The sequence below is a fragment of the Lepus europaeus genome, chromosome 11 (assembly GCF_033115175.1).
Source record: "Lepus europaeus isolate LE1 chromosome 11, mLepTim1.pri, whole genome shotgun sequence".
NCBI classification, from domain to species: Eukaryota; Metazoa; Chordata; class Mammalia; order Lagomorpha; family Leporidae; genus Lepus; species Lepus europaeus.
The window spans coordinates 86,670,800-86,689,071 of record NC_084837.1 but is presented as its reverse complement, the minus strand read 5'-3'; the positions used below and the strand labels follow the sequence as shown (position 1 = coordinate 86,689,071).

At 59.1% G+C, this 18,272-nt stretch overlaps 1 protein-coding gene across 1 annotated transcript in view; it reads right to left on the bottom strand.

Moving 5' to 3' along the window:
• The window catches only part of ANKDD1A (ankyrin repeat and death domain containing 1A), a 38,322-nt gene extending 21,072 nt beyond the window's left edge, over positions 1-17,250 (bottom strand). The window contains exons 1-9 of the mRNA XM_062204800.1: positions 17,217-17,250; positions 14,963-15,066; positions 12,933-13,061; positions 10,345-10,443; positions 9,263-9,367; positions 8,512-8,610; positions 5,076-5,174; positions 4,696-4,794; positions 1,343-1,441 (exon numbers count right to left, since the gene is read on the bottom strand). Of these exons, the coding sequence (XP_062060784.1) occupies positions 1,343-1,441; positions 4,696-4,794; positions 5,076-5,174; positions 8,512-8,610; positions 9,263-9,367; positions 10,345-10,443; positions 12,933-13,061; positions 14,963-15,066; positions 17,217-17,250 (867 nt within the window). The remainder of the gene's footprint in view (positions 1-1,342; positions 1,442-4,695; positions 4,795-5,075; positions 5,175-8,511; positions 8,611-9,262; positions 9,368-10,344; positions 10,444-12,932; positions 13,062-14,962; positions 15,067-17,216) is intronic.
• Positions 17,251-18,272: the final 1,022 nt, after the last annotated feature.

Sequence of the window (18,272 nt, the reverse complement as noted above, 5' to 3'; positions counted from 1 at the left end):
AGTTGGTGCCCGGGCCGGGCACGCACCTCTGGACAGGAGTCAGGATCCCAGTGCCTCGATGGGCGCAGTAGGCGAGACCTCCCCCCCAGAACCTGCCCCAGCCTGGACTCCCCCCAGCTGGAGGTGCCACCACACAGACACAGACGGGCGGTAGGAAAGAGGAGAGGCGTTGCTCTGCCAGCCAGGGGGGCTAAGGGGACCTTTTTTCTCTGTCGTCCTATGCAGTGTTCCACCTGTCTCACAGTAACACAGAAGTTATCTTAGCTATAAGAGACGACCCCTTTCTAATTAAACAATAGCTGTTTCCTCCTCTACACAATGGAAATCCTAACAAACCTGCAGTAAGGGAACAGGCCCAAGGGGGTCGAAGGCCTCACCCAAGGTTGTTCAGTTTGAAAGTGAAAAGAACAACGCGGAGGCTGGTGCTGTGGCGCAGCGGGTTAACACCCTGGCCTGAAGCGCCGCCATCCCATATGGGCGCCAGTTCGTGTCCCGGCTGCTCCTCTTCCGATCCAGCTCTCTGCTATGGCCTGGGATAGCAGTGGAAGATGGCCCAAGTCCTGCACCCATGTGGGAGACCCGGGAGAATCTCCTGGCTTCAGATTGGTACAGCTCCGTCCGTTGCGGCCATCTAGGGAGTGAACCATCGGATGGAAGACCTCTCTCTCTCTGCCTCTCCTCTCTCTGTGTAACTCTGACTTTCAAATAAATAAATAAATAAATATTTTTAAAAAAAAAGAACTATGGTGGACCAGCATTATGGCATGGCGGGTAAAGCCACTACCTGCAATGCCATCATCCCATAAGGTTCGAGTCCCAGCTGCTCCACTTCTGATCCAGCTCCCTGCTAATAGCCTAGAAAAAGCAACGGAAGAATCCCCAAGTGTTCTGGCCCCTGCCACCCACAATGTGGGAGACCCAGATGAAGCCCCTGACTCTTGGCTTTGTTGTGGCCCAGCCCTGGCTGTTGCGCCCATCTAGGGAGTGAACCAGCAGATGGAAGATCTCCCTTTCTCTCTGGCTCCCCCTCTCTGTCTGTAACTCTAACTTTCCCAAAATAAATCAAATAATTTTTTTTAAAAAGTGAACTACTAAGAGGCTAGACCAGCAATATAAAAGATCACCACTTAGACACAAGGCACACACAAGCCGAGAACACTCACAGATAATTCAGCAGGGGGCGCTGCAAGCTTGGTTTCCAATCCCATCTCCACTAGGACGTGATCTGACTTCCTTAAGTGCCCCCAGCTGCCCCAGTCCTGGCCCCCACCAAGGGCCCAGAGCGCCTCCTTCCGCCCTGCTGTGGCTACGGAAGACTCTACAGTGGGGAGCCCACACTCACGTGATCTGCCACGTTGGTGCAGCCTCCCGCGTGGATCAGAGCCCTGGACACGTCCTCGGAGCCCGTGAGGGCTGCATAGTGCAGGCAGCTCCACTTCTTCTAGAAGGAATCAGACATTCATGCAGGGTCACAGTGGGGTGGACAACACGCTTTGGGCTTCAATTACTCCATTTGGGTCTCAAATCCCCCGAGACTGTTATCCCCAGGAAACCCTGCAGTTAGCACATCAGGGACTTGCCCCAGCCTGGTGAGCAGTGCAGGCTGCTCACAATGGCCTCAGCCTTTTCCTTGCTCCCATCACCAACCAGAGCCTGCCAAGTTCCCTGGCTGCAAAGACATGCAGGTGACAGGCGCTAAGGAAGACAAAGGGGAGCTGCCAGACAGGGAGCCTCCACCCTGACATGCACTGGCCGCACCAGGAGCTGGTCCAGGGGAGCATGCAGGGCCAGAGGGCTCAGCTCCATATCTGAGCCCAGCCGGGGCCCACAGACACAGCTGCCCACCAGGATGATCAACTGTCCCAGTGTGCCAGGCACTGGAGGCGCCCTGGGCAGAAGGACTTTTGGTTTCAAAAGCAGGAAGGCTGGGGGCTGGTACTGTGGCATAGCAGGTAATGCCGTTGCCTGCAGCGCCAGCATCCCATATGGGTGCCAGTTCGAGTCCCAGCTACTGTACTTCCAATCCAACTCTGCTATGGCCTGGGAAAGCAGTGGAAGATGGTCCAAGTCCTTGGGCCCCTGCACCCTGTGGGAGACCCAGAAGAAGCTCCTGGCTCCTGGCTTTGGATCAGTGCAGCTCCAGCCATTGCGGCCATCTGGGGAGTGAACCAGTGGATGGAAGACCTCTCTCTCTCCCTCTCTCTCTCTCTCTGCCTCTCTGTAACTCTGACTTTAAAATAAAACAAATAAATTTTAAAAAAGAAAGGGGATTTGTCACTGATCTAAAAACAAAAGGCAAATCAAAAACGAAAACATCAATGCCCTGCCCTCAGAAAAGGCACACACCTGCCCCTCCTGGTCAGCGTGGAGGAGCACAGCGCGGTGGGGCTTGGCCTGTGCCAGGGCCACTCAGCAGCCCCGGCACTGTGGGCTGGGGTGGCCCCTGTGCAGGTGGGGCTCCACGACAGGGGCCCCCATCAGTGCACGGGAGCCCTGGGGTCAAGGGGAGCAGGCTTCTGAGACCGCTTTGCTTGTGGGACAGCCGCTGGCTGACTACGGTCTGTTCCCTCTGAAGCTCGGGTTGTTTAATCCCCATGGTGAGGGCTCCCAAGGGCGGGACCTGGATCCAGATATGGTGATCAGTGATGGGGCTTTGGGAGGTGGCCAGGAGCAGATAAGGCCATCGGGAGGACCCCCCATGACCGAAAACCCGTGGCTTTAAAGAGAGACCAGGACACCCAGACGCGCCCCTGTCCCTCACCTCGCAATGCCCTGCACCGCCTCAGGACCTGGCCACCGGAAGACCATCCCGTATGCAGCCTCCAGGCCTTCAGCCGGAACCCTGAGCCAAAATGAACCTCTTTTCTTTATGACTCACCCAGCCCGTGGCGTTGCATTATTAGCAACAGAAAACATACTTATTGGGAGCAGGTGGCTAAGATACCCACGGCCCACAGCAGGGGCCTGAGTGCCATTCCCGCTCCAGCTGCTGCCCCCAGCTTCCTGCTCCTGCAGACCCAGGGAGGCAGTGGCGACGGCTCTGTGACTGTGTTCCCGCCACCCCCTGGGAGATCTGAACTGAGCTCTCTGCTCGGCTCCTAGCTCTGGCCGGGTCCCAACTGCTGTGGGCATCTGGGGACTGAACCAGTGGATGGGAGCTGCTTTTTCTCTTTCAAAGAAAAATATTTATTTAAGAAGGAAAATGAAAGTGTTCTAAACTTATGGGGTGGGCATTGTGGCGTGGTGAGTTCTGCCGCCCTCTGGGACACCTGTATCCCACACCACAGCGCCTGCACTTGGGATCCAGCCTCCTGCTAATGCCAGGCTTTGGCCTGGCCCTGCCCTGGCTGTTGCACACACTTGGAGGGTGAAGATCTCTCTCTCGCTCTCGCTCTCTCTCTCTCTCTCTCATTTTGCCTTTCAACTAAATAAAAATAAATAAGCAAGCTTTTTTTAAAAAATTGATGGTGGTGATGGGGGTGTGTTGTGGACATCACCAAAGTGTACACCTAAATGGGGGCACTGCATGGTATGCAAATTCTAGCTCATAAATTAAAAAGAAAAAGAAGAGGGGGAAAAAGGAAAACGAACTAAGCCTCAGTTTTTTCATCTGTAAAGTGGGTGATGTATTTCTGGGGTAGCCATTATTAGGATAGGGGTTCTATGAACTACCAAGAGCCCAACAATCAAACAGCACTCACAGGGGCTGGCAATGGACATAGTGGGTTAAGGCAGCATCCCACGTGGGCAGCAGTTCAAGTCCCAGCTGCTCCACTTCCAATTCAGCTCCCTGCTAATGTGCCTGGGAAAGCAGCAGAAGATGGCCCAAGTGCTAAAACACACACAAGTGTGGGCCCTGTGTTGTCAGCACCGTGCCAGGTGTTCCATCCTCACAGCAATGTAGAAAGGTAAGTATATACCATCTCACTTTATTTTTTCACTTACTTGAAAAGGTAGTTAGGCCGGTGCCGTGGCTCAACAGGCTAATCCTCCGCCTAGCGGCGCCGGCACACTGGGTTTTAGTCCCAGTCGGGGCGCCGGATTCTGTCCCAGTTGCCCCTCTTCCAGGCCAGCTCTCTGCTGTGGCCCGGGAGTGCAGTGGAGGATGGCCCAAGTGCTTGGGCCCTGCACCCCATGGGAGACCAGGAGAAGCACCTGGCTCCTGGCTTCGGATCAGCGCGGCGCACCAGCCGCAGCGGCCATTGGAGGGTGAACCAACGGCAAAGGAAGACCTTTCTCTCTGTCTCTCACTGTCCACTCTGCCTGTCAAAAAAAAAAGGGGGGGGGTAGTACATCAGAGAGAGGAGAGGTGCAGAGAGGAGAGAGGAGAGAGTGACAAAGAAATCTTCTGTCCACAGGTTCACTCCCCAAATGCCCACAACAGCCAGCAAGGCCAGGTCTCCCACATGGTTGGTAGGGGCCCAGGCACCACAGCCGTCATCCGCTGCCTCCCAGGCACATCAGCAGAGAGCTGGATGGGAAGTGGAGCAGCCGGGACTCGAACCGGTGCTCCAGGATGGGATGCGAGCTTCTCAAGCAGCAGCCTAACCCATTGCGCCCCCGCCCCCGCCTCTCACCCCATTTTACAGCTGGGAAACCCGGCTGGCAGAGTTAAGGAACTTGCTCCGCAGTGGGAAAGCCGAGGCCAGAATCTGTGCCCTCGGACGCCCGGGGTCGCGCGGCTGCCCCGGCTACCTGGGTGAGGGCGTTTGGGTCGCTGCCGGCGCGGAGGAGGAGCTGCACGCAGTCGGGGTGGGCGCCTTCCGCAGCCGCGTGCAGCGCGGTCAGCCCTTCCTGAAACACACGAGAGGCAGGAGGGCGGTGAGCGGTGAGCGTGAGCATTGCGGGGCCCCTGGCCGCGGGGCGTTCTCGGCCTCCGCTCTCCCTCAACCCCCTGCAGCTGACCACCCTGGCCGCAGGCTATGCGCATCACCTCCTGAGAACCCCTGGAGCCGGGACTGCTGCAGATCTGTCCCCATGGGCTCCGCACCATAGGAGGCCGATGACCCCGAGGAGCCCAGCTTCCGCAAAAGGCCCCGATGCCGCAGCTCTCTGCTCCCCCACGGGTGACTCACCGCGGTCCTGGCCTCGAGGTGCAGCCCCAGTTCCACCAACCGCCGCAACACCGCCACGTGGCCTCGGCCGGCAGCCAGGTGAAGCGCCGTGTTCCCCTCCTGCAGGGGGAAGGCAGAGCCTGGGAGTCACAGCCCTGCAGGCCTGGCGCTGCTGGGGCCGCCCCTCGGTTCCCAGCCACAGAAGCAGCCCAGAGAGGGCAGGCGACATGTGTAGGGTCACAGAGCGCCCGCGGGACAAGTTGCAGCTCTGCCTGCTTTGCCAGTGCCAAAACCCAAACCTGGGCCAAATCCTCAGGTTCCTCACATTTTCAAGGCAGAAACAGCACTTAAAAAATGAAACTAGGGACTGGCCCTGTGGCAAAGTGGGTAAAGCCCCTGCCTACAATGCCAGCATCCTATATGGGATGCTTCCTGTCCTGGTCGCTCCACTTCCGTCCGATCCCGTGCCTGCTAATGCACCTGTGAAGGCAGCAGAGGATGGCCCAAGTGCTTGGGCCCCTGTGCCCATCTGGGAGACCCGGAAGAAGCTCCTGGCTCCTGGCTTTGACCTGGCCACTGTGGCCATCTGGGGAGTGAACCAGTGGATGGAAGAGTCTCTCTCCCTCTCTCTTTCTCTCTCCTCTCCTCTCTGTCTCTGTAACTCTGACTTTCAAATAAGTAAACAAATCTTTAAAAATAAAAACTAAACTAAGCCTAGGTTCCTGTGTGAAGCCAGTCCCTTCCTGGGTACCCCTGACCCTTCCCCGCTCAATGCTCAAGGACGAGGCCTCAGTAGCTCAACGTGGAGGGAGGGCTGTCCAGGGTGGCCCCTGGCCTCTCTTCTCCTCTTTCCCATGGCACTGGTCCCCCTCAAGCACACCCTGGCTCGGTCGCATTCTGCTTCCTCGTGCCGGAGCACCGCAAGGACAAAGCTTTCTGTCTGTCTGGTTCTCCGAGGCTTCCTCGGGGGCTGAGATTGAAGCCGGGAAGGGGGCAGACACGCAGCACAGATCTGCTCAATGAGTCCATCGTGGGACCGGCTCGTGTGTGTGGAGGTAGACCTGAGAGCCAGGGGCCTGGGAGTCGCCAGGAGTCTAAAGGGAACACTGATGGAGCCAAGACAAGTGGCTCCACTGGGCGGACCCTCCCAGGCCAGCCTGCTTCACTGGGGTGGGCAGTGGGCGCCGCAGTTAAGCCCCTGCTTGGGATGCCCACGCCCATTATCAGACGGCCTGGGTTCAAGGTCCTGGCTCCACTCCTAATTCCAGCTTCTGCTACTGTGCACCCTAGGAGGCAACAGTGATAGCTCATGTGCTTGGCTCCCTGCTACTGACGTGGCCAACCTGGATGGAGCTCCAGGCTCCCAGGTTTGGCCTGGCTCAGCCCTGGCTGTTGTGGGCATTTGGGGAATGAACCAGCAGATGCAAGATCTCTGTCTCTGTCTCTCTGCCTTCCAAATAAAATGAAAATAAGTGAATAAATTAAAATAAAATCTTGGGGTCACATTGTGGCGTATCGAGTTAAGCCTCCAACTGCAAAGCTGGAATCCCACATGGATGTCAGTTTGAGTCCCAGCTGTTCCACTTCCTATCCAACTCCCTGCTAATGCACCTGGGAAAGCAGCAGAGGATGAGCCAAGTGCTTGGGTCCCTGCATACATGTGTAAGACCCGGACGTAGCTCCTGGCTCCTGTCTTTGTCCTGGCCCAGCTCTGGCTCTAACAGCCATTTGGGGAGTGAAACAGAGGGTGGAAGCTCTCTCTCTCTCTCTCTCGCTCTCGCTCTCGCTCTCTCTGTTCTCTTTTTGTCTCCTCTCTCTGTAACTCTGCCTTTCAAATAAATACATAAATCTTCTAAAAAGCAACAAGGAACACACTGAGGACCACAGGGGGCGAGCCAAAGACGCCTGAGGGCCCTAAAAGGCAGGCAGAAGCAAAGGCCCGGCTCTGAGGCTTCACACAGAGTGCAGCGGAGCAGGAACAAGTACTTAAAATAACAGTGAAAGCCACACACCGCCCCACCGCCAAGCCACACATAGGCAAAACAGCAGTCGCTCTCTTAGGGGATCAAAGATGAAACCGGGCGTCTCCGTCATGGGCATGGCAATACTCCATGAATGCCTTAAACATCCCCTCCCAGCAGCTCTGCTCGGGGCACCCTCACTTGGACACGCGTGCAGCTGCTGCTGTAAGCAAGGGTCGGCTGTTGGAAATGCAGCCCCGGTGGGGAGGGCCCGGTGGTCAGGGCACCCACAGGAAGTGGCGGACCCTCAGGGGCTGGGTGTGGAGACCACTGGGAAGCTGACAGTGCTCCCCCCCCAGACGAATCACCCCAAATCAGAAAGCAGCAGGGGCGACTTCAAAAGCTGCCTTCTAGACTTGCTGATTGCAGGATTCCGGATGCGTTCATCCCAGCTCATTTTTCTCCTACTTTGCATCCGCTGCTCCTGCCCTCCCGGCATCCTGAGGGGCAATCATCTCTGCCCCCTGGGCCAGCCTGTCCCTTCTCTGCACACCCACAGCCTTCTCAGCCTGTGTTTCCAGAATGGAGGAGACCGGGCTGATCCAAGCTGCAGGATCTTGCAAGGCTGAGTGTGGATGATGGACTTGGTGCAGACCCCATTGGGGGTCAGGGCCCCAGGTGGGGAAGGGGCACAGGGTGAGGCACCACGAATCAGGGCCACGCTGGCTCCCGCACCCAGCTCTTCCTTTACCTTGCTGTGTTCCCTTGGCCAAAGCATCCCCCTCTCTGGGCCTCAGTTCTCATGGCTGTAAAAGACTGAACTGGCCCTTGCCGGAGACACCTGCCAGGTCTAAGACCTGTGGTGCATCTCTGTGAGCTCACTGTCACCGCTTCCACACGGAACCCCCTTAATCCCTGCCAGGGACGCCGACGAGATCAGTGGTGGTGCTGCTCCGTTTGCTGGAAGTATTGTTTAGAACGTGCTAGAGCACATCTTACCCAATGATTCTCAGTGGCCCACTGCAGGGCCGTCCCCTCTGCTCCCCGGCCCTCACCCCTGCTCAGATGGACGAACCCTGCTCCTAAACTCTCCACCCTGAGTCAACAGCTCCTATCTTCCTGCTGCCATAGCAACAGCAGCACCTCAGAAAGAAGGCCGGCATGTGGGAACAGCCCCCACCCCCCAGCTCCGGAGTACTGATCCTGCTCATCCCGCCCTTGGGAGCACCGCCGGCCAACCAGATTGGCCACCCCGCCTCCCCACATCCAATCACGGCTCTTTACTCAGGGCTGTGGCATGGATTTCCTTGAATCAGGGCTGGGCTGAGTGCAAGCTGCCACATGCCTGCAGGCGGGGCACGAGACAGCCTCTGCTCCTTGGGCCTCCCAAGAGCACACCTGGAGTCAGAGGTGGGTGCAGGGGGGGTGCCAGCACTTACCAGGTGGCAAGGGTCCTGCAACCTGGTCAGGAGCCCAGAGCCTCGTGGTCACTGTACCTTGTCTTTGACACTGTGGTCACAGCCAGAGCCCACGAGGAAGTCCAGAGCCTCCAGCTGCCCGTGTTCAGCAGCCCTGTGGAACGCTGTCCTGCCCAGCTGGTCAGAAAGACAGAAGTGAGCCTCCCTCACCGCCCTGCCTGCCTGGCTCTGCTTCCCCAACCGCTCTGGGCCTTCGGCGGCCCCTCAGGCCTCACTCTCCTCGCCCCTCCCCCTGACCCATACACCCATCCTGGAAAGGACAGACCCCAATTCTCAACCAGGGCCACTTGCCAGGGTCCCTCCCTGCTGCCCACTGGAAAAGGACAGATCCCAGAGGCTGGAGGCACAGGTCTCCAGGAGGGGCCCCAGGCACCCTCCAGCCTGCCCTCCCAGGTCCCCGCCCTGCAGAACTCACACCCAAGGGGCCCCTGCCACCTCTGGAGCTCCGGAGATGCTCTCTCCTCTGTTTGCCCCACCCCTGCTCCCTTGCTTTCCATATCCTACCTGCAAACCCAGGTCACTCACCAAATACTCCCTCCTCCTCCTCCTCCAGGAAGCAGAGAGCAAGTGCTCCCTTCTATAACCTGTCTAGTCCATGGTCAGGGCCTCTTGGAGCCAACTGACCATGATCTGCCGGAGCCCTGCCCGTTGTGCCCATTGCCTCTTCTGGGCCAGCAGTTCCCCCAGGGGGGCCAGTTGGTCCCTATGACAGAGGATTCCCTCAAGGAAGGCAGGAAGCCCAGCAGGCACCAGCAGGGCTGGCTCTCACCTTGTCCGCCTGGTCCAGGGCCACGTCCTCCAGGTCCTCCATCATGAATGCCAGTACAGGCACGTGGCCTTTCTGGGCCGCGCAGTGCAGCAAGGTCAGGCCGTCCTGGAAACAAGCCCAGGTGGCCCCTGCAGCCTGCCGAGGGAGGCCCTTCTCGCGTACTGCCCACCTCCTGGACACAGCTGCCCCAGGGGACAAGTGACAAGTGGGCCCCAGGATAAGCCACTCAGAGCGGCTGGCGGGAGCGACGATGCCGGAGTTCAAGTCCCCATCCATCAGCTCTGTGGTCTGGGGCCAGTGTCACTTGTCTCTCTAAGTGTCCATCGTCACAGAGGTCACATTAGGAAAATAACCCCTGAGCTCGGGGTGGCTGAGAGGACTGGGAGGCAGCACCCACAGGAGAAGTAAACTGGAAATGACCCGGAATTAAACTGGAAATGACCCGGAAGTATAAAATGAGGTCTTCTATCACTAGCTGTCCTCAGAACAGCCCCCCGGAATGGGTAAGCAGGTCCCAGGCATCACCTCTGATCCAGTCACTAGGGAAGGAGCCAGGGAGGAAGCACGTGGTGGCCGTCCCTGGGAGGTACACCCTGGGACTCACCAGGACCCTCCCCTCACACCACACACACACGGAGGAGCAGCGAGCAGACACCAGTTCCCCAATCTGCCAGGCACCCAGCCGGGTCCTGTGCCTCACCGCACAACCCTCACTTCTGCCCCAGCTCCAAGGACAAAACTGAGGCTCATCCAAGGTCCCAGAGTCGCTAAATGGAGCTCTGCTCCTTCTACTCCATCACAGCTGCCCCAGGGAGCCAGGGCAGGCAGGAAGAGACAGAGCACCCCGCTCCGCATCCCCCTCCCTAACCAGCCTCCGAGATGCTCCTTTGAGTCCTCCCCTGCAGATCAGAAAGCACCCAGCTTACAGCACTGCTCTCAGTCAGGACTTCCGAAGGTTCTCAGAGAGTGGGGCAAGTTGGGGCAGGCTGAGGTGGGCAGGGGGCAGCGGGAGCAGAGGTGGAGGGCCCTGTGCCGCCGCTGGCTGTGCGTAGAGGACCAGGGGCTGCCAGCCGAGGTCTCACCTTGTTCTCACAGTGGACCTTGGCCCCGGAGTGGACCAGGATCTGCAGGATCTGCAGGTGACCGAACCAGGCAGACAGGAGGAGCGCATTCATCCCGAACTAGGGGAGAGGACGTGGGGAGGTGGGGAGAATGTGAGGAGGTGTGGCCATGCACCTGGCCCCATGTCCACATGACACAAGCAGCCAGAAGGGCCACCCAGTCCAGGGAGCTCTCAGCTTTAAGAATTTAAAGACCAGGAAGTCTGGGGCCGGCACTGTAGTATTGCTGGTAAAGCCACCGCCTGCATTGCCGGCATCCCATATGGGCACGGATTTGAGTCCCGGCTGCTCCACTTCCAATCCAGCTCCCTGCTATAGCCTGAGAAAGCAGCAGAAGATGGCCCAAGTTCTTGGGCCCCTGGTGGCCAGTTGAGGAGTGAACCAGACGATGGAGGGCCTCTCTCTCTGCCTCTCCTTCTCTCTCTCTCTCTCTCTCTCTGTAACTCTGACTTTCAAGTAAATAAATAAATCTTAAAAAAAAAAAAAAAAGACCAGGAAGTTTTTAAAAATGGAGGCTGATATATTATTGCAAGCTTTTTTTTTCTAAGTGAAACCAAAAATAAAACGTCCTGCCATCTACTCCCATCATCGGTTCAGAAGGGACTATTTAAAAATTTTTTTTTGAGAGGCATAGAGAGAGACACACAGAGAGAGATCTACAGTCTACTGGTTCATTCCCCCAAAAGCTCGCAACAGCCAGGGCTGGGCCAGGGCTGGAGCCAGGAGCTGGGAACACAATCCAGGTCTCCCACGCGGGTGGCAGGGACTCAAGACCTGAGCCAGCACCTGCGTCTCAGGGTCTGCACAGGCAGGAAGCCGGGTCAGGAGCCTGAGCCAAGGTTCAAACCAGGCCCCCCAATGTGGAGTGAGGGTGTCCTAGCCACTAGGCTAAATGCCCACTGCCAAGAAAGACCATTTCAAAACCAAAAGTTTGGAAGGAACCAGCCTGAGAATAAATTCTTCATAAACACAGCTTCAAGAGTATAGCATTACAGTGTCCTTGTTTTCTTTTTTTTTTTTTTTTAAGATTTATTTATTTACTTGAAAGTCAGAGTTACACAGAGAGAGAAGAGGCAGAGAGAGAGAGAGAGAGAGAGAGAGAGTGGTCTTCCATCCGCTGGTTCACTCCCCAATTGGCTGTGGGACAAATAAGCCGCTTTTCCTTAAAAATTACCCTGTCTAGGGGCCAATACTGTGGCATAGCAAGTAAAGACGCTGCCAGTAGTGCCGGCATCCCATATGGGCACCGATTTGACCTGGCTGCTCCACTTCCCATCCAGCTCTCTGCTATGGCCTGGGAAAGCAGTGGAAGATGGTCAAAAATCCTTGGGCCCCCACACCTGCATGGGAGACCCGGAAGAAGCTCCTAGCTTCAGATTGGCCCAGCTCCAGCCGTTGTGGCCATCTGAAGGGTGAACCAGCAGATGGAAGGTCTCGCTCTCTCTCTCTGCCTCTACCTCTCTGTAACTCTGCCTTTCAAATAAACAGATAAATTTTTTTTTTTTTTGACAGGCAGAGTTAGATAGTCAGAGAGAGAGACAGAGAGAAAGGTCTTCCTTCCGTTGGTTCACTCCCCAAATGGCTGCTATGGCCGGCGCGCTGCGTCGATCCGAAGCCAGGAGCCAGGTGCTTCCTCCTGGTCTCCTATGCGGGTGCAGGGCCCAAGCACTTGGGCCATCCTCCATTGCACTCCCAGGCCACACCAGAGAGCTAGACTAGAAGAGCAGGAACCAGGACAGAATCCAGCGCCCCAGCTGGGACTAGAACCCAGGGTGCTGGCGCCACAGGCGGAGAATTAGCCAAGTAAGCTGGGGCGCCGGCCTAAATAGATAAATCTAAAAAAAAAAAAAAAAAAAACACAAATTACCCCATCTGTGATATTCAATTAGAGCAGCAGCAAGCAGACTAAGGGGCAGGTGCCTGGTCTGGCAGTTACAACGACAGCTAAGATGTCCACATCCCACACTGGACTACCTGAGTTTGAGTCCCGGCTCCAGCTTCCTGCTAATGCGGACCCTGGGGGGCAGCAGGTGACAGCTCAAGTACTGGGGTCTCTGCCACCCACATGGGAGACATGGACTGAGTTCCCAGCTCCAGGATTCAGCTTGGCCCAACCCCTGCTGTTGTGGATGGAAGATTCTCTCTCTCTCCCTCTCTCTCCCTCTCCCTCTCTCCCTCTCTCCCTCTCTCAGCAGTGCACTGCCTGCCCTAGGCTCCGCATGACTGTCAGACGTCATGCAGGTGCTGGCGGTGCAGAGCCCAGTGGCCTCCCTCCCATGAGAGCTCTTCCTCCTCCCGGCGGCATTGCTAACCGGGCAATCAGGCTGTCCAGCCCGCAGCTCTCCCTGCGCATGCGCACGCGAGAGGCTGCTCATGGAAAGGCCCTTGACAGCGGAGGGAGCTGTACTGCTGTGCCAGAGAAAGCGGGATCAGCGCAGTGCCACGGCCACCCCGCACCTGCGACAGCGACAGCAACTGACACAGACCCAGAGGATGGAGACTGACACCGCCCCACCCCCACCTGGGCAGACAGGCAGACAGGCAGACACGCAGACGTGCCCCTGGGAGGGGCCCCCTACCGCATCTTCGTCGTCCACAGCCGCCTCGTGTTCCAGGAGCAGCCGCACCGCCTGCTCGTGCCCCGCGCCTGCGGCCCAGTGCAGGGCCACTCTGCCCGCCTGCCGCGAGGGAGAGGGGCCGGGTCACTGCCTGGCCGGCCGGGCCCGCCTCCCACCCCTCCCCGCCAGGACAGCTGGGCCGCGGGCTGGAGGGGCTTCTGCAGGCCCTGCTGACCAGCTGGCTGGGACCCAGCCCTGCTCTGGCCCCTTCTCGTCCCACACATGGTAGCAGCCGAAGCGAATGCAGCAAAACGCCACGACCGGCTCCATCTGTTCCCCACCACCGAAAACTCTCCCCGGCTTCCCGCTGTTTTCGGGCCAGACTGTGGGCCCCAGGCCTCTGAGGCTCGGCCAGGCCTGGCACTGGCCACCACTGCGTCTCAGAAAAGCCACCGCCCAGCCTTTGTGTTTGCTGTTCCCACCCCGCTGCCCAGCCCTGGGGCCCAGGGTTATTCTCCAAGTCGCCAGGGGCACCTGGTTTCTTCCTTCAGGCCAGGGCCTGGTCGTGCACCCCACGGCCAGAGCACCCCGCCGTGCACACTGGCCCCCAGCTCCTCAGAGCAGGCCTGGGGGAAGCAGCCTCCCGCCCTTCGCCCTCGTTTTCTATGTGGTCTCAGGCAAGCTGTGTCCCCTCCCTGGGCCCAGCTGCTCCTTCCTCCCACGGGGCTTCTGCCACGCTTGTCCCTTCTGCTTAGGGCACTGCTCACTTCACCTGGCCCTCAGGTGGCGTCCCCTGCCCTGCCAGGTGGGCCATACCTCGCCCCCCAACCTTCACGGCAGGATGGGAGTGCTTGTGGGAGCCTTGGCCTGATATCTGCCCCCACCCCCACCCCAGATCATCAGCAGCCCAAGAGCGGGGCCATGTCTGTCATGGGCTCTGCTCCGCCCTCAGCACCTGGCAAGGTGCCCACCCGGAGTAAGCCCTTAATAAATCGTGAATGGATGGATGAATGGAGTCAGTGAGTGAGGGACGGCAGCATTGTTGTCTGTCATCCAGCAAGGCCACGCTTCCTCGCAGGTGCTTGTCCAGGAGTTGGGGCCGAGGCTCTGGTCACCAGCACCGTGCTGGGTGACCTAAAGTGACCTGTGCCTCCACATGCCCCTCCTTGATGTGTTCTCCACCCTGCTCACCTCTCCAAGGATGGGGGGCACTGGGGAGCAGGTGCTCTGGAAACCAAGATGCACCAGACCCTTCCCAGAATCCCCGTGGTTATCATTGTGCCCTGGCAGGCGCCAAAGACCAAACCACAACCCCGTCACATCAGCCCCAACCGTCAGGAATTCCACATCCAGCTCCTTCCGCCCGGTCCCCAGGTCTCCCACGAAGTTCCTGCAGTGCTGTGGCTCAGCAGGTTAAACAGCGGCACACCCGCACCCCATAGGAGCGCCGCTTCAAGTCCCGGCTGCTCTACTGCTGATCCAGCTCCCTGATAATGCAGTGCCCGGGCCTGTCCTTGTGTCCCCTCCCCCAGCAGGGCTGTGGACCCCCACACACACCTGCGCCCTCCCCCGAGGCTTCTCCCTGCCTCCCTGCCTGGTTGGAGTCCCCCAGGGTGGGCGCGGGCCCAGAACAGCACAGGCCTGGGGAGAGCTGAGCTAAATCGGCCTCCCGCACACTGCGCCCCTGGATTCGGGCCTCTCTTGGTCCTGAGCCTGGGCATCTGACCACAGGCACCACTGTGTCCTCATCTCTGACTGCTGACCTCTGACCCCGCTCTCTGCCTCTCAGCTTTACTTCTTGGAGGTCCCTCTGAGATGGGCCACCCAGGGTTAAGAGTGTGAGCTGTGGAATTGCCTGGGCCCGGCCCCTGCCCCTCTCGGTCTGAGAGACCCTGAGACAATAGGCACAGAACCTGAGCCTCCCTCCACTAGCACCTGCGTGCGCCTGCCCCGGCTCCCGGAACTGACCCCTGTGCCACAGTGTCACCCTGCACTGTGGTGTGGAGGAGCCCCCTACGCACGTGGTTTCTGGCCCTGACGTTCACTCTCCTCCTCATCAGCTCCTTTATCCTCCCGACGTGGTTCCGGCGGGCGGCCTCGTGCAGCTGCCGCTCCAGAGGGAGCACTGCGGAGAGGGACGGGCGCAGGCTGAGGGGAGCGTCCCCCACGCCAATCAGGCGGCGCTGCGGTTAGGAAGACGGCCCCTCCGGGCAGGGGTCTTCCCTTCGGGAGGCTTGGCAGCGGTGGGGGGCAGGGGAGAGCAGCAGCTTGCGCCAGGGACCCTCCCACACTGCCCTCCTCTCGCTAACTCCGGGACCGCGCAAAACCTGAAGACGGGAGCGCATGCGCAAGAGCAGCCGGGTGTGGCCCTCAACCCTTACAGGTGCCCGCATCCGGCTGTCCCGTCCCCTCCCCGAGAGCTGCTTTAGGGGAAGGGAATGGAATTCATTCCCATTGCAGTCAGAGCTTCTTTCCCAGCTCTGTCCTGTCTGGAAGGTGGCCCGGGCAAGGCAGAGGCTCGGTGCACCCCCCCCCCCCCAGCCGCCACCTCTCCTCTCCTCATCCCCAACTCCTAGTTAGCTTTCACCTGCCCGCTCTGAGGCCCGCCATGATTTGCCCTCTCTGTGCCTGCTCACCCTCGGGGCTGCACCCTGAGAGAGTCTCAAACTAGAGGGGGCTCACCACAGTGTGCTACCCCCGCCACAGTGGGCTCAGGGCCGCGCTGTAGGCTAGTGTCTGAGCCCGGAGGCCCCAGGCCTGGTGAGGTGGGCCAGGGCTCAGCCTACCACACCCCCAACTGCGGTCACCCCGATTGCTCTTGGCTTGGGAGAATGTCCAGTCTCCTTGGCGAGACCACGGTCACACTTGACACAGCCCACAGCAGCCTGAAGCCGGGCACACAGAGGAGTCCATGCAGCTCTGGTTCCATGAGTGACAGGAGCGACGCCTGCCCCCTCCGTCAGAACCGCTCAGGCACACTAGCTCCGAGGACAAATATTTGCCGGCCCTTTGCAGTCATCACACAGTGAGTAATCTTGTGGTTTTATTGCTGCAAAACCCACATCCTGCATTTTTGGTTCAGTGCGACTCTCTGGACCCAGACACTGTGCATCCAGGGACGGTGGCCAGTGTCCCGTCAGAGGAGGCCAGGACACCCTGAGGTCACAGACAGGCCTGCCATGCCGGTTGTTTTTTTCCCAAATAAATCCCTCATAGCCTCTCTGGCGCAGAAGAGGGTCTTGGGCTTTCTGGGGCTTCGTGGACACAACCTGTGGACCCCGGAGCTGCTGCAGGAGCCCAGGGGAGTGACCTGGTGTGTGTCAGCAAAGAGCTCAGGGTGCAGGGGGAGCAAGCACACGCTGCTCAGAGCCAGGCCCGGGAAGGTCCAGTTGCACACTGCCCACTCCACGTGCTGAGTCTGGGCCAGGGCTGGGCCTCGGCCCAGAACTCCCCTCCAGAGCCCCTGCTCCTCATTCTATGAATGCAAGGATTGATGGTGCCCAGGCACCACACGGAACCCTGCACCCTCTGAAAGAATTAGCACTGTGATCAAACTACCCCCCCCCCAACAAAACTACTCCTAAGCTTCAGCATTTGGGACACTGTAGATCTCAAAGGTCCTCACTGAGCTGGACCCCAGTACTATGGGAATTTGTGGACAGAGCCTGGGTTCGGCTGTCGGGAGACAGCCAGGGCTGCAGGGCTGAGGGCCCGAGTGGGGACACTCTCCTCTCCCAGGCAGTGCAGCCAAAGCTCCTGATGCCCACACAGATGCTGCTGCCTGGCCCAGGGCCCTGGTACTGGGCACACCACAGCTCCCCTCCCTGGCTCAGTTTCCCCACCCAACCATGACATCCTGTGGGAGCTGGGGCCTTCTACCACTTAACGGCCGTGACCTCAGGCCTCGGCTTTGTCATCTGCCAAATGGAGACAGCGGTAAGACCTACCCACAGGTGCAGCGCAGACCAAGCAACGGGCCTGCTCTGGCTCAAACAGAACTCAGCAAGGATCGCTGTGACCGTCATGATTTCTAGCTAATGCCTCCTGCCCTTCCCCCCACAGTGGCACCGGGCGCAAGGCAAGTCCCACGCATGCAGCCAAGCGTCTCCTCTGCTTGCGTTCCGGGGCCCAAAGAAGAAAAAGAGGCGGTCACGCCTACCGCGCCAGCCTCGCCCTGGCCGCCCCTGCACGGATGGAGGATGGAATAGGGGGTGGGGGTCCTCTCGGCCTCGGCCCGCCCTTCCGTGTCCCCTGCCCCCAGCGCCGCGGACTCACGGCCGTGGGTCTCCCACGCCAGCTCCTCCTCCATCCCGCCGCTGCGCAGCTGGGCACGTGGCGCGCGTCCGACCCGGCGGGGCTAGCGAGCGCCGGGCAGGGGGCGCAGCGCCTCCAGACCCTGGGCCCCTGCTTGCTCGGAGCGCAGCCGCTGCGGCCTCCCAGGGTCCCCGACCCAGCTTCGGGGCCCTCCCGCTGCTCCCTCCACCTGCCCCAGGCTCGGCGCCTATCGGAACCGAGCCGCCGGATCGGGGCCACGCTGGGCTCCGCAGGTGCCCCCTCGCCGGAGCTCTCGCAGCCTCCCGCGCCCCCAGAGACGCACGCGGGAGTATCGGGCAACCGCCTCGGCGCGCGTGGGCTCGGGACCCTGGCGCCTTGGCCCGGCGCCCCTGGGAGCGCAGTCAGACCCCACCACTTGAGCAGGCGTTTAAGGCGCTGCGACCCCAGCAAGGTCGCTGGCACGCGAAGATACGGGAGGATTTATTCGTGATCAGAAAAGTGCAAGTAAAAATGACAAGGACGGTTAAAATGACAGTGAGCTGTCACACCGATAAGACTGGCAAAAATTAGACAGCTGGATGATGCCACCACGTGTCTGGGGAGACTGTGGAGCTACAGCAGGGGGGCTCTGCTGGTGGGAGCAGCCAAGCAGTAATGGGGGGGGGCGTTAGCCGCAGGACCTGTTACCCAGACACCCAGCTCTCTCATATACATCCCCCAAACCTCTTTCAGGCCCATACAGGGTCATACAGAAGGATGCTCTGATTGAGTTGCTCTGTGGCAGCCTAAATGTCCATCACTGGGAGAGTGGATGGGTGACACGTGGCTCTGTGCAGCCTGAGAAGCAAGGGACCAGGTGTACTTTCAGCATCAGTGCTGGGCAGAAACATCCAAACCACTGAGTGAGACTTGTAACACCATACCGATAGAAATATTTTTAAAATTCATGTATGCTTGGGTTTGCAAAGACACGTACAAACAAAAAAGATACACACTAAACACACCAGCATGGGTTGCACTTCAGATCCTGTCTGTTCTTTGCCTGGTAGGCCTTAA